Below are 14,560 nucleotides of genomic sequence, written 5' to 3' on the forward strand. Positions count from 1 at the left end.
TCTATATCTCCTCCTATTACCCCATATACCCTCTCCCGGCCTATATCTCCTCCTAATACTCCATGTAACCTCTCCCTATAGCTCCTCCTATTACTCCATATACCCTCTCCCTATATCTCCTCCTATTACTCCATATACCCTCTCCCTATATCTCCTCCTATTACTCCATATTCCCTCTCCCTATATCTCCTCATATTACTCCATATAACCTCTTCCTATATCTCCTTCTATTACTCCATATACCCTCTCCCTAGATCTCCTCCTATTACTCCATATACCCTCTCCCTATATCTCCTCCTATTACTCCATATACCCTCTCCCTATATCTCCTCCTATTACTCCATATTCCCTCTCCCTATATCTCCTTCTATTACTCCATATACCCTCTCCCTATTTCACCTCCTATTACTCCATATAAACTCTCCCTATATCTCCTCCTATTACTCCATATAACCTCTCCCTATATCTCCTCCTATTACTCCATATACCCTCTGCCTATATCTCCTATTACTTCATATACCTCTCCCTATATCTCCTCCTATTACCCCATATACCCTTTCCCTATATCTCCTCCTATTACTCCATATAAAGTATCCTTATTACGCGTCATACTATTTAGAACATCCTACTCACACACATATCACTTTATAGTACTCACATTTCGCTTTCACAAAACACAGTAACTATGAAATATTTATACAGGTTTATTGAACTATTCACATGGAAAATATATACAGTCAGAGTGCCAGCTTCCCTCACGTGTAACACTATACCCCTTGGCGTACAGCAGTAGCAATGACACATGAATCATCTGCCAGTCTTATGCAATATCACAGGTATGGCAGTTTTCGGGTACCGGTTACTAGAAAGTCAGTGCTTGTTAGTTTTTTTTGGCATCAGTCATAATACAGTCACACAGCAGCTGCCAATTAGTTCTGCATCTCAAACATTTGTCCCTTCTCAGATGCCCAGCCCTCGGGTCCGTGCGCTCGGCACTTTAGTCTCAGTTTGTGGGGTAGTTTAACGCCAGCCGCTGGCTCCTGGTGGGTGGAGCACTCTGAGGGGCAGCAGCTGGACCCCCCCTCTTCACCACCACTGTCTTCACTCTGGTAACCTGAATGGACAGATTTGGGAGACACCAGCTCCCCCGTGACTTTCATGTCAGCTGTTCTCACCATCTGCTGGTAAGGGGTCTGTAAAGTGTCCGCGTGTGCAAATATGGAGGAACGTAGCGGTGGGGCGTAGTGCTCAGGGACCTGTTGGTTAAGTGAGTCCAGGTCCGCATAATCCATACCCGTGTTGTGTCTGCTCTGGGGGTCCACAGTGAGCCCCCCGACTCTGTACAGTATCACTCCCCCGCGGGGGCACTGTCTTGTAGATGCATTTTTGTCCTCTGGGTACATATTGGAAAAGTCATTGTCCATTGCTCTCCCATCGCCGTATAAAGCCGGCATTGGGCTGTCCCGGGAAGAGTGGTCAGAGAGGTCAGACAGGGAGCCCCTGGGAGAATAACTGTCCGTCGCTGCTCCCCCTCCGCTGTCCGCCTCTGAGGAGTCCGAATTCATTCCTAAGTAGGAGGAAGCGTAGGTTGAATTGCCACCGCTGCACAGCAAAGATCCTGTGTCTGCACCTTTGTGACCTCCTAGTCCATGGCCAGCCTCGAGGAAGGAGGCAGCTGAGATGAGCCCGTAGCGGAGTTTCAGCTGGAGCAGCTCGTTCCTCAGCCTTCCGTTCTCCTCATCCAGGGCTGCCACCCTCCCTTCCAGCACCAGGTCATGGAAACGTCTCTTCTCCCTCGACCTTTTTGCTGCCTCGTTGTTTTTCCTCCTTTTCTCCCAGTAACTGGCATCCTTCTTCTCGTCAGAGATAAACTCTCGCTTCCGGCGCCCAGTTCCAGCTCCGATCTGGGTACCAGAAGCTCTGTTCATGGCATGCTGTTCCTCGCTGCTCTGTGGGTAATTGTCAAGAGGGGATTCCATGCTGACCCAATTTCTCTTTCTCTGTGCACCCCGATGTCTCACCACCCCTACTGCTTACAGGTGGACAAGCGGTAGTGATGCTGGGTTGATGCTTTAACGAGGTATTTAGGTGGAGCGCTGGGTCTGGAGATGATCGATAGAGCTACGATTCACTGGGTGGTTGTTGCCATGCAGTGTGGGCATCTTAGTCTTTCAGTTGTCAGCCAGCAGAGGTAGCAGGTTGTAGCAGGCTCTCTCGGATGGAACGTTGCCTTCAGATTAGTCACAGAGCCTTGCTGTGCTGGTTAGGAGACAGCTTTGTCTGGAGCCTTCTTCCCAGCTGCAAGGTAACGATTCTCTCTGATTTACTGGCAGGTAATAATTCTCTGTTTCCCTCGCAGTCAGGTTTTACTCTCCTGGACACGCCTAGAGAGGAAAGAAAAAAACCAAACATTAGGAAAGTGATATTGAGTTACCACGCCCTCCCGCAGGCATTACATAATCTGACCCTGCAGAGCTTGGCATAGAGCGACCTCACGTTTGACCTGGTTTATTTCAAATGTTAATGACATCAATTATTCGTGTTGTGTAATCTGTTGTGTTATGACACATTGCTATATATACAACAAACACACATTCACGCTAAGAGATGCTTTCAGTCCATTTGCTGTGGTTCATTTCATGCATTTGTGGTAATTCTTAGAATTATCCAACAGAGGTAATTGAAGCATTTCTCTGAAACATATAAGCAAGTACTAAGGTGGGAGCAAACCAAAGAAAGCAAGTAAAGTTTGTTTCTGGAATAAACCAAATTGCGATGCAAGGGGTTCAAATATATTTGTTTTGCATTCAGGGTAAATACTGTCTGCTTTTGCATGAAGCCCACAAATGCTGGTGCAAATCTAAATCTCTCTGCACTTTTATACCTGCCCCTCCTGCAGTGCTACATGGGGGCCTAATGCCGACCGTTGGGGGGGGCAGGGGGCGGGCCACGGCGGCTGCGTGACGTCACATGCAGCTGCTGCGACCCTGTACGCGGCGGGTAGTGGCACCTGTGCGGGTGGATAGGGCCTGACATGTGGGGTGGACTATCCCTGTGCTGGGCGTCCCCCTGCATGTCAGAGTAAATGATCGTAAAGGCGCTAAATTTAGCACATCTACGATTAGATCTGAATCACCCCCCATAGTTTTGCCAAGGTGCAAAGTTTTGGGCTTGATTCAGCGGCAGGACTGTATTATACAGAAGGCTGACTAGGCTGAAGCCTAGGGGCCCGCAGGGATTAGAGGGCCCAACATTTTTGTTTGCTGAGGCACTTTTACCTGTGTCTTGGGACTCCAATGGGTAAAGGCACTTAGCACTCTGACCCGTAGCAAGGCAAACTTGTAGTCTGCTGAGGTTTGTTATAAGACAAGGGGGGTCATTCCGAGTTGTTCGCTAGCTAGCAGTTTTTAGCAGCCGTGCAAACACTATGCCACCGCCCTCTGGGAGTGTATCTTAGCTTAGCAGACGTGCAAACGAAAGGATCGCAGAGCGGCTACAAAAAAATTTTGTGCAGTTTCTGAGTAGCTTCAGACCTACTCAGCGCTTGCGATCACTTCAGACCATTCAGTTCCGGATTTGACGTCACAAACACGCCCTGCGTTCGGCCAGCCACGCCTGCGTTTTTCCTGGCACGCCTGCGTTTTTTCAAACACTCCCTGAAAACAGTCAATTGACACCCAGTAACGCCCACTTCCTGTCAATCACTCTGCGGTCAGCAGTGCGACTGAAAAGCTTTGCTAGACCTTGTGTAAAACTACATCGTCCGTTGTGAAAGTACGTCATGCGTGCGCATTGCGCTGCAAACACATGCGCAGAAGTGCCTTTTTTTGCATCATCGCTGCACAGCGAACGAACGCAGCAAGCGATCAACTCGGAATGACCCCCCTATGGGTGGAGGGATTGAGACAGCAGACCAATAGCGTACTAGCGCTGTTTCAAAAAAGAAAAGAAAAGGACGATTGTGATGTGAGAAAAGAGGTCCGCAGACTTTATTATAACTGGGTATCGGTGCCCTGAAATTAATGCAAACAAAGTCAGTCTCCAGAACACGCCATGTCAGCGTCATTGCAAGCAGCTGCAATCCTAGACGCACACCGCACCTACTATAGAGCTTGTGGAAGTGTTGATGGTGCCCACAACGCCGGGTTGTCTATAACCACCATGGAGTGTTACTGCATGCCTTGGCGCTGAGAGTGCGCACTTCAGGACTCGCACATGCAAGCACACGCTAGTACACAGGGGGAGGGCTGAAATTGGCATTTGAATATTATAGCACCCGCGGCTGCGTCAGTAGGCGCTAGAGCAGACAGAGCAGCGCCGACCTCTGATCCAGGCCCCGTGTGTTGCACTACATGGATACTGCGGCAGTACAGTCACGGTAACCTACAGTATGTACAGGCACGGTGGATGTGGCATCTCTCATCTGTAAGTATGGGGCCTCTATTGTCCTACTGCATCAAATGCTAATGGCAAGAACACAAGTAATGACGCTCAGTTGTTCTCTGAGTTGTTTTAGGTTGATTCTTTTCTTTTCTTTTTTATTCCAGCTGTATACATGGTGGGAGAGGAAGGGTTACTTCTTGCTGGTGATCTAGGACAGTGATATTTATCTGCCCCCTAGACATAATCCTGGCAGCCTACCCCTGTCTGTTCATGTATGTGTGTCAGTGTGTTAGGATGTGGGTACACACCCTACTGCTCCACCCGCCCTTCTTCCTCTGTCCACGTGCCTGATCCTGCTGCCATGTGACCAGCCAGCGCAAGGCACGGAAACTAGGTCAGGATTTCATAAGCAGACCTGAGGGCACCCTGCCAGAGATGGAGTGACCAGTACCGCCAGGAACCCGTTCAGTGCCAGACACCTAGTGCCCTCCAATTCCTGAGACCCATTTACTGCCAGAGACCTAGTGCCCTGCAGTGCCAGAGACCCACTCACTGTCAGACACCTAGTGCCCTGCAGTGCCAGAGACCCATTCACTGCCAGAGACCTTGTGCCCAGTGATGCCTGAGACCCCCTCACAGCCAGACACCTAGTAACCTCCAATGCCAGACCATCTGACTGCCAGACACCTAGTGCCCTGCAATGCCAGAGACTCACTCACTGGCAGAGACCTATTGCCCTGTGATGCCAGAGACCCCCTCACAGCCAGACACCTAGTAACCTCCTATGCCAGACCCACTGACTGCCAGACACCTAGTGCCCTGCAATGCCAGAGACTCACTCACTGGCAGAGACCTATTGCCCTGTGATGCCAGAGACCCCTCACAGCCAGACACCTAGTAACCTCCAATGCCAGACCCACTGACTGCCAGACACCTAGTGCCCTGCAATGCCAGAGACTCACTCACTGCCAGACACCTAGCGCCCTGTGATGCCAGAGACCCACTCACTGCCAGACACCTAGTAACCTCTAATGCCAGACCCACTGACTGCCAGACACCTAGTGCCCTGCAATGCCAGAGACTCACTCACTGGCAGAGACCTATTGCCCTGTGATGCCAGAGACCCCCTCACAGCCAGACACCTAGTAACCTCCTATACCAGACCCACTGACTGCCAGACACCTGGTGCCCTGCAATGCCAGAGACTCACTCACTGGCAGAGACCTATTGCCCTGTGATGCCAGAGACCCCTCACAGCCAGACACCTAGTAACCTCCAATGCCAGACCCACTGACTGCCAGACACCTAGTGCCCTGCAATGCCAGAGACTCACTCACTGCCAGACACCTAGCGCCCTGTGATGCCAGAGACCCACTCACTGCCAGATACCTAGTAACCTCCAATGCCAGACCCACTGACTGCCAGACACCTAGCGCCCTGCAATGCCAGAGACTCACTCACTGGCAGAGACCTAGTGCCCTGCAATGCCAGAGACCCACTCACTGCCAGACACCTAGTGCCCTGCAGTGCCAGAGACTCACTCACTGCCAGACACCTAGTGCCCTGCAGTGCCAGAGACTCACTCACTGCCAGACACCTAGCGCCCTGCAGTGCCAGAGACCCATTTACTGTCAGAGACCTAGTACCCTGTAATGCCAGAGGTCTAGTGACCGGTCATGCCAGAGGGACCTAGTACCTGCAATGCCAGAGAGCCATTCATTGTCAGAGACCTAGTACCCTGTAATGCCAGAGTCCTAGTGACCTGCAATGCCGGATACCCATTCAGTGACCTGCTGCAGGCAGAAACCTGTTACCTGCCAGGATTCTGCTACCCCTTTACCAATTGATTATTTAACCCTAAAACTGGATTTTGTGAGGTTCCTTAGACCTCGAAGTTCTTAGGGGAATGTTACTCCCAGGGATCCCCTCTGTGGTACTTACAGTCCACGCTGTGCCCCCACATTCTCCAGTCCCTTTAGTCACTGTTCTGTCATTTACAATAAACATTCCCCAGAACAGTGCTGACCGAGGCATAGAGTCATTTATCCTGTACAGTACCACAGCCCAGATGGAAACCTATCCTCGACACTTTCCCTATGCAGTGCAGGCACCACGACTACAGGAATCCCTCACTGTCATATGGATAATACGGACACCAGCATGAATGCCTATATAGTATACTGGTTGAGCACTACGGAGTAGCGCATGCATCGCCGGTATGGCGCAATGGCAGTATTGTGGGCTGTATGAATGTCCATCAATTCACTGAGAGCTAGTGATAAAACTGAGGCATGAGGAAAGTTCCTTCCTGATCTATATGCTGGACGCAGCTCTCAGTACCATAGCGCAGGCATATTTCACAGCAGCTTGCATTCACGTCAGTTCCTGCCCCAGTGAAGCTGCAATCATCCCTCACCACATGTACACACACTAGGGGGATTTATTTTCCTTTAGTTTTTTATCAGAAGCCAATAGGCCTGCCAGTATGTTCTTGAATTATGGGAGCAAACCACAGTACCTAGATAAACCCACACAAACCAGGAGAACACATAAACTCCACACATATAGAGCCTTGGGGGTAAATTTACTAAGATGTGAGTTCTATTTAAGATGGGATGTTGCCCATAGCAACCAATCAGATTCTACTTCTCATTTATCTAGCACCTTCTAGAAGGTAATACCTGGAATCTGATTGGCTGCTATGGGCAACATCCCATCTTAAATAGAACTCCTATCTTAGTAAATTTACCCCTTGATGGGGATCAAACTGAAAGTCATAGTTTTGTGAGGCAGCAAGCTAATCATTGCACCACATGCTGCTCATCATACAAGAGCAGCAGCACAGTACTACTTCCCTTCTTCTGTGTGCTGGATGTCATTCCCAGTTACAATACCCCTGCCCTGCATGTGTTTACAACTGCACAGTACTAATTCCCTTGTTCTGTGTGCTGGGTGTCATTCCCAGTATATAGCCTTATCTGGCATGTGCATACAACTGCACAGTACTACTTCCCTTGTTCTATGTGCTGGATGACATTCCCAGTATATCCTACCTTACCCATACTTGCCTACCCTCCCGGAATGGCCGGGAGGCTCCCGAAAATCAGGTGACCCTCCCGGCCCCCCGGAAGAGCAGGCAAGTCTCCCGATTACAGGGGTCCCCCCCTGCCCGGCTGCCCACTTAGCGAGTGAAGTGGGCGGTCCGGGCAGGCGATGACGCGATTCTTGTTGAATCGCGTCATGCAAGCCACGCCCCCCACTGTATAATGCCGGTAATTGCGGCATTACACAGTGGGGGGCGTGGCTTGCATGACACGATCCAGCAGCCACGCCCGTCCCTCATCTGGCCCGCCCCCGGTCCGTCCCTGTGCCGCCTCCGACCCGCCCCCCTCCTCACATCAGCTCACTGCACGCCCCCCTGCTGAGCCGACTGGCTGCTCTCTCCCGGAGAGAGCAGCCCAAAAGTCGGCAACTATGACCTTACCTAGCATGTGTATACAACTGCACAGTACTACTTCCCTTGTTCTATGTGCTGGATGACATTCCCAGCATATCCTACCTTACCTAGCATGTGTATACAACTGCACAGTACTAATTCCCTTGTTCTGTGTGCTGGGTGTCATTCCCAGTATATAGCCTTATCTGGCATGTGCATACAACTGCACAGTACTACTTCCCTTGTTCTGTGTGCTGGATGTCATTCCCAGTATATATCCTACCTTACCTAGCATGTGTATACAACTGCACAGTACTACTTCCCTTGTTCTGTGCGCTGGATGTCATTCCCAGTATATATCCTACCTTACCTAGCATGTGTATACAACTGCACAGTACTACTTTCATTGGTCTGTGTGCTGGCTGACATTCCCAGTATATATCCTACCTTATCTAGCATGTGTATACAACTGCACAGTACTACTTCCCTTGTTCTGTGTGCTGGATGTCATTCCCAGTATATATCCTACCTTACCTAGCATGTGTATACAACTGCACAGTACTACTTCCATTGTTCTGTGTGCTGGATGTCATTACCAGTATATATCCTACCTTACCTAGCGTGTGTATACAACTGCACAGTACTACTTCCCTTGTTCTGTGTGCTGGATGACATTCCCAGTATATTTCCTAAATTCCTACCTTACCTAGCATGTGTATACAACTGCACAGTACTACTTTCCTTGTTCTGTGTGCTGGATGTCATTCCCAGTACATATACTTATTTGGCATGTGTATAAACTGCACAGTACTACTTCCCTCGTTCTGTGTGCTGGGTGACATTCCCAGTATATATCCTACCTCACCTAGCATGTGTATACAACGGCACAGTATTACTTCCCTTGTTCTGTGTGCTGGATGTCATTCCCAGTTCATATACTTATCTGGCATGTGTATAAACTGCACAGTACCACTTCCCTTGTTCGGTGTGCTGGATGTCATTCCCAATATATATATTCTTACTCTATATACACTTGTAGTGGGATGTGTATGTGTGCCTGGGTTACAGAATGCATTGTTTGGTAATGCCATGTAGGCACCTCTTACAGAGATTACTGGATGCTGTAACTATTTGACGGGATCAGGCGCTTGGTGGGAATGGAATTCTTGCACTAAGGCGGGGATGAGAGAGGGAAGATCACTCATCAGGCGGCACGTGTATCTGGCAAGTACATGTGAATTGTTGTCCCTGTAAGTCATATTTTCAGGAAGTGTTGGAAGCTCTTGTGTAATAGCTACATGCTCTATTTTATTATGGGCTATTTAGAGTATAAGCTCTGCAAGGCAAATATGCATGCAAATATGAATTACATACACCAGTATCCCTTCTCACAGAGAATGAAATACCGACATATACGCTTCATACAGGTATGCAGCCGCATAGGATGTGCAAAGCTGGCACACTGTGCACCTCATCTTCAGCTGGTGAAAATCTCAAATAGTTACTAGAGACACATCTTACACACAGGCGGTATACACCTTACACAGAAGCGGTATACACCCCACACTAAGGCAGAATACACCTTACACAAAAGCGGTATACACCTTGCACACAGGTGGTATACACCTTACAGGCGGTATACACCTTACACACAGGCGGTCTACAACTTACACACAGGTGGTATACACCTTACATAGAAGCGGTATTCAACTCACACAGAGATGGTATACACCTTGCACAAAGGCGGTATACACATTACACACAGGTGGTATACACCTTACAGAAAAGCGGTATACACCTTGCACACAGGCGGTATACAGCTTACACACAGGTGGTATACACCTTACACAAAAGCGGTATACACCTTGGACACAGGCGGTATACACCTTATACACAAGCGGTATACGCCTTACACAGAGGCGGTATACACATTACCCACAAGTGGTATACACCTTATACACAGGCGGTATACACCTTACATACAGGTGGTATTCACCTCACACAGAAGCAGTATACATCTTACACAGAGGCGGTATACATCTTATACACAGGTGGCATACACCTTACACACAGGTGGCATACACCTTACACACAGGTGGTATACACCTTACAAACAGGTGGCATACACCTTACACAGAGGCGGTATACACCTTACATACAGTTTGTACACACTACACATATAATTGGTACTTTACATACAGATGGCACATGGATCTTTGCTGTTATCTGTCCGCCATTTATATTCTTTCCTGTTGTCTGCCCACCATTTATATTCTTTCCTGTTATCTGCCCGCTACCCAATTCTCCTGTTATGTGCCCGCCGCTGACATTATCTGCCTGCTGCCTCCTGTTATGTGCCTACCCGTTGCCTGCTGTTATGTGCCCGCTGCTGCCATTATCTTCCTGCTGCCTCCTGTTATGTGCCTGTCACTGCCATTATCTTCCTGCTGCCTCCTGTTATGTGCCTGTCACTGCCATTATCTTCCTGTTGCCTCCTGTTATGTGCCTACCCGTTGCCCCGTTATGTGCCTGTCGCTGCCGTTATCTGCCTGCTGTTATGTGTCTGCTCACTGCCTCCTGTTATGTGCCTGCCTGCTGTTATTATCTGCTCACTGCCTCCTGTTATGTGCCCGCTGCTGCCGTTTTCTGCCTGCTGCCTCCTCTTATGTGCCCGCCACTGCTGTTATCTGGCCACTGCCTCCTGTTATGTGCCTGCCCGCTGCCTCCTGTTATGCACCTACCGCTGCCGTTATGTCCCTAAAGTCTTCTGTAATGGGCCTGCCTGCTACTGCTGTTATGTGCCCACTGCCTCCTTTTATGTACCTGCCCACTGCCTCTTGTTATGTGCCTGCCTGCTGCTTGCTGTTATGGGTCCACTGCTGCCATTATCTGCCCGCTGCCTCCTGTGATATGCCCTTATCTGTATGCTGCCTTTATCTGTATGCTGCCTCCTGCCATGTGCCTGCCCACTGCCTTCTGTTCTGTGACCACTGCTGCCAGTATCTGCCTGCTGCCTAATCTTGTGTGCCCGCCACTGCCAAAATCTGGCCGCTGCTTTCTGTTATGTGCCCACCCCTACCATTAACTGCTTGCTGCCTCCTGTTATGTGCCTGCTACTGACGTTATCTGCCCGCTGTTATGTGCCTCCTGTTATGTGCATGCTGCTGCCATTATCTGCCCGCTGCCTCCTGTTATGTGCACGCCACTGCCGTTTACCGCCTGCTGCCTCCTGTTATGTGCATGGCCGCTGCCATTATCTGCCCGCTGCCTTGTGTTATGTGCCTGGTCGCTGCCTCCTGTTATATGCACGCCACTGCCGTTATACGCCTGCTGCCTCCTGTTATGTGCCTGGCCGCTGCCTCCTGTTATGTGCACGCCACTGCCGTTATCCGCCTGCTGCCTCCTGTTATGTGCCTGGCCGCTGCCTCCTGTTATGTGCACGCCACTGCCGTTATCCGCCTGCTGCCTCCTGTTATGTGCACGCCACTGCCGTTATCTGCCTGCTGTCTCCTGTTATGTGTCTGGCCGCTGCCTCCTATTATGTGCACGCCACTGCCGTTATCCGCCTGCTGCCTCCTGTTATGTGCCTGCCCGCTGCCTCCTTTTATGTGTACGCCACTGCCGTTATCCGCCTGTTGCCTCCTGTTATGTGCCTGGCCTCTGCCTCCTGTTATGTGCACGCCCATGCCGTTATCCGCCTGCTGCCTCCTGTTATGTGCCTGGCCGCTGCCTCCTGTTATGTGCACGCCACTGCCGTTATCCGCCTGCTGCCTCCTGTTATGTGCCTGCTTCTGCCATTATCTGCTTGCTGCCTCCTGTTATTCACTGAACTTTGTAAATCCAAATCCAAGTGCCCACCCGCAGTCAGTGGAATCCATGTGGTGAAATTTAAGAACAAAACCTGTTGGGGCACTAATAGGATCACGCTGGATTTGTACCTATGTGAATTTATAGTGGACGGCAGATCACAGGAACAATCCAGGTACACTCCTCATATACTGTTGGTATACACCTTACAGATCAGTGGTACACACTTTACGTACAGTTGGTACACATCTCATAGTTGGCACACACCTCACGTAGAAGTTGGCATACACCTCGCATACAGTTGGCACCCATCTTTCATGCAGGTGGTACACACCTCACATACACTGGGTACATACTGTGTACTTCTCCTTGTATAGAGGTGGCATTTACCTTGTGTACAGTTGGTACACACCTGACATACATTGGTGCCAGATTAATTAAAGTGGGTATGTCCGGCTGGTACAATTGCTACATACATAATACACATCTAGCACTCCCCTCAGACACTGCTGGTATACTGTACTCTTACCTAGTTGTACTAAGGTGGTCATTCCAAGTTGATCGCTCGCTAGCAGTTTTTAGCAGCCGTGCAAATGCATTGTCGCCACCCACCGGGGAGTGTATTTTTGCTTTGTAGAAGTGCGAACGCCTGTGCAGCAGAGCGCCTGCAAACACATTTTGTGCAAAACACGACCAGCCCTGAACTTACTCTTCGTGTGCGATGATTCTAACGTTGGTGGGTTGGCTTTTGACGTCACACACCCGCCCAGCCACGCCTGCGTTTTCCCTGGCACGCCTGCGTTTTTCTAAGCACTCCCTGAAAACGGTCAGTTGCCACCCAGAAATGCCCCTTTCCTGTCAATCTTCTTGCGGCCGCCAGTGCGAATGAAAACGTCGCTAGAACCTGTGCAAAACCACAAAGGACTTTGTACCCGTACGTCGCGCGTGCGCATTGCGGTGCATGCGCATGCACAGAAATGCAGATTTTTAGCCTGATCGCTGCGCTACAAACAACGGCAGCTAGCGATCAACTCGGAATGACCCCCTAAATCCTGCACAAGCGATGTACACTGTATTTACAGATGGACCAGTCTTAATGGGCTTGGCACGCACCTCACATACTTTTCTGTGCCACTTCCCACACTACGCACCTCACATATTTACTCACACGCCCCACAGTGTGCACAGCTGGTAAATAGTGCCCAGTTGGCACATGGGGATGTAGTTGGTATTCTGACTGCCGATATCCTGTTCCCAATCCGGCACAAGCTCCAACTACTGCAAACAGCTTACATGCACCTGGCGCATACTCCACTCATTCACAGACTTGGGGGACACTCGCACCAATCATTACCTGTCACACATATGGAGCACCTCTCTTGTTTTTTCGTTGCTCGTAAACACCTCCTTATACAGTTGTTACACAAGCAGTAAGTACACGTCACATCATATGACACACGCACAGCAGGTACACAACTCACATATAGGTGGTGCACAACACATGCAAAGTTATAATGCATCAACAGTTAGGGAACACCTGATGTGTACACACACACACACACACACACACACACACACACACACACACACACACACACACACACACACACACACACACACAATGCAGCTGGAGTACACCTTGCACACAGGTAGGGTAGAGGAGTGTAATACCTGGATGGCTGCACCTACCTGCCAGATGAGGGTCTGCCCGGTGTGGTCTCTGCCTGTGTCCTGTCCGTGTTGTTTTCGCTGCCTGTCTCTCTGTATCTCCTCCTCCAGTGTGTGCTCTACTTTCCTGGCATTACTCCCCTCTCTCTGTGTAAATGTGTGTTAGTGGGTCAGACATTGCATAACCAGACGTCACAATCTGTGTGTGTGTCTGACAGAGAATGGGGGCTGAAGGAGGAGGGAAAGAGAGAAACAAGCACAGGGCTAGACAAGAGCAGTATAAACCATATTGTTAAAAATAGATAATTATCTTCAGGCTCACTGCCCTGCAGAGCTTGCACTCTAGTAAACAAAGCATTATAGATTAAGGACAGAACATTCAGAAACCAATAGTATGTATGCAGACCTTAGCCTACATTCTAACACACAAATCTATTCTAGAGAGAAAGATCAGTTTGGGGAAATAAATCCTGACCTGAAGAGCTTATGCTCTAGTATACAAAGAGTGTATATATATATATATATATATATATATATATATATATATGGGATTGGAAGCTTGCACGGAGTGCTGGTCCTTGTAGTGCCATATAGGTGGCTTTTGGGGTACCACCTGTTAATTTTGCTTCCAATATACAAACTCATGAATGTCTGACCCAGCAGAGACGGACTGGGGCCCTCGATCAGCCCTGGCATTACGCCTGCTCCGTGTGCCCGCTATTTGTCAGAGGTGACACATGACCAGTCCGGCTGTGCGACCAAGTATTGTTTATCGTTAGGACCTCTCTTAGCCGAAGCGCCTTGACGTGGCGACTGGCTTGTCATATTTTTTCAAATGCATGCAACTGAGTCTTCTTTATTTTATATATATACAGGGGTATATGTAATAGGTTGCAATTTATGTGAAGTCGTGCAAATATGACAATCTCAGCTGTAGATTTAAATCAAGATTAATTTAAAAGGCAAAACCAGGTTGATTTTGCCTTTTTAATTATTGCTTCTTTAAATCTACAGCTGAAATGAAATGATCGAAATTGTCCCTCTTTACGGATTTTGCAATCTGTTATATTTAGAGATGAGCGGGTTCGGTTTCTCTGAATCCGAACCCGCACGAACTTCATGTTTTTTTTCACGGGTCCGAGCGACTCGGATCTTCCCGCCTTGCTCGGTTAACCCGAGCGCGCCCGAACGTCATCATGACGCTGTCGGATTCTCGCGAGACTCGGATTCTATATAAGGAGCCGCGCGTCGCCGCCATTTTCACAC

The 14,560-nt window shown here is 49.3% G+C and overlaps 1 protein-coding gene across 2 annotated transcripts; it reads right to left on the reverse strand.

Moving 5' to 3' along the window:
- Positions 1-686: 686 nt before the first annotated feature.
- On the reverse strand, positions 687-13,453 carry LOC134934831 (uncharacterized). Of its 2 annotated transcripts, none has more exons than XM_063930179.1 (2): positions 13,316-13,453; positions 687-2,384 (listed from the first exon to the last, which is right to left on the reverse strand). In XM_063930179.1, exon 2 carries the CDS (start codon positions 1,977-1,979, stop codon positions 930-932), a length of 1,050 nt encoding a protein of 349 aa, XP_063786249.1. In that variant the 5' UTR covers positions 1,980-2,384; positions 13,316-13,453; the 3' UTR covers positions 687-929. The 2 variants fall into 2 exon arrangements, with proteins under 2 accessions (XP_063786249.1, XP_063786250.1); XM_063930180.1 differs by having other exon boundaries at positions 13,298-13,453.
- Between the last annotated feature and the right edge of the window lie 1,107 nt (positions 13,454-14,560).

The sequence above is a fragment of the Pseudophryne corroboree genome, chromosome 6, assembly GCF_028390025.1.
Source record: "Pseudophryne corroboree isolate aPseCor3 chromosome 6, aPseCor3.hap2, whole genome shotgun sequence".
Lineage (NCBI taxonomy): Eukaryota > Metazoa > Chordata > Amphibia > Anura > Myobatrachidae > Pseudophryne > Pseudophryne corroboree.

What these genes read in the sequence shown, in the direction of transcription:
- LOC134934831 (XM_063930179.1), bottom strand. Translation starts at nt 1,979, where the DNA reads ATGGAATCCCCTCTTGACAATTACCCACAGAGCAGCGAGGAACAGCAT.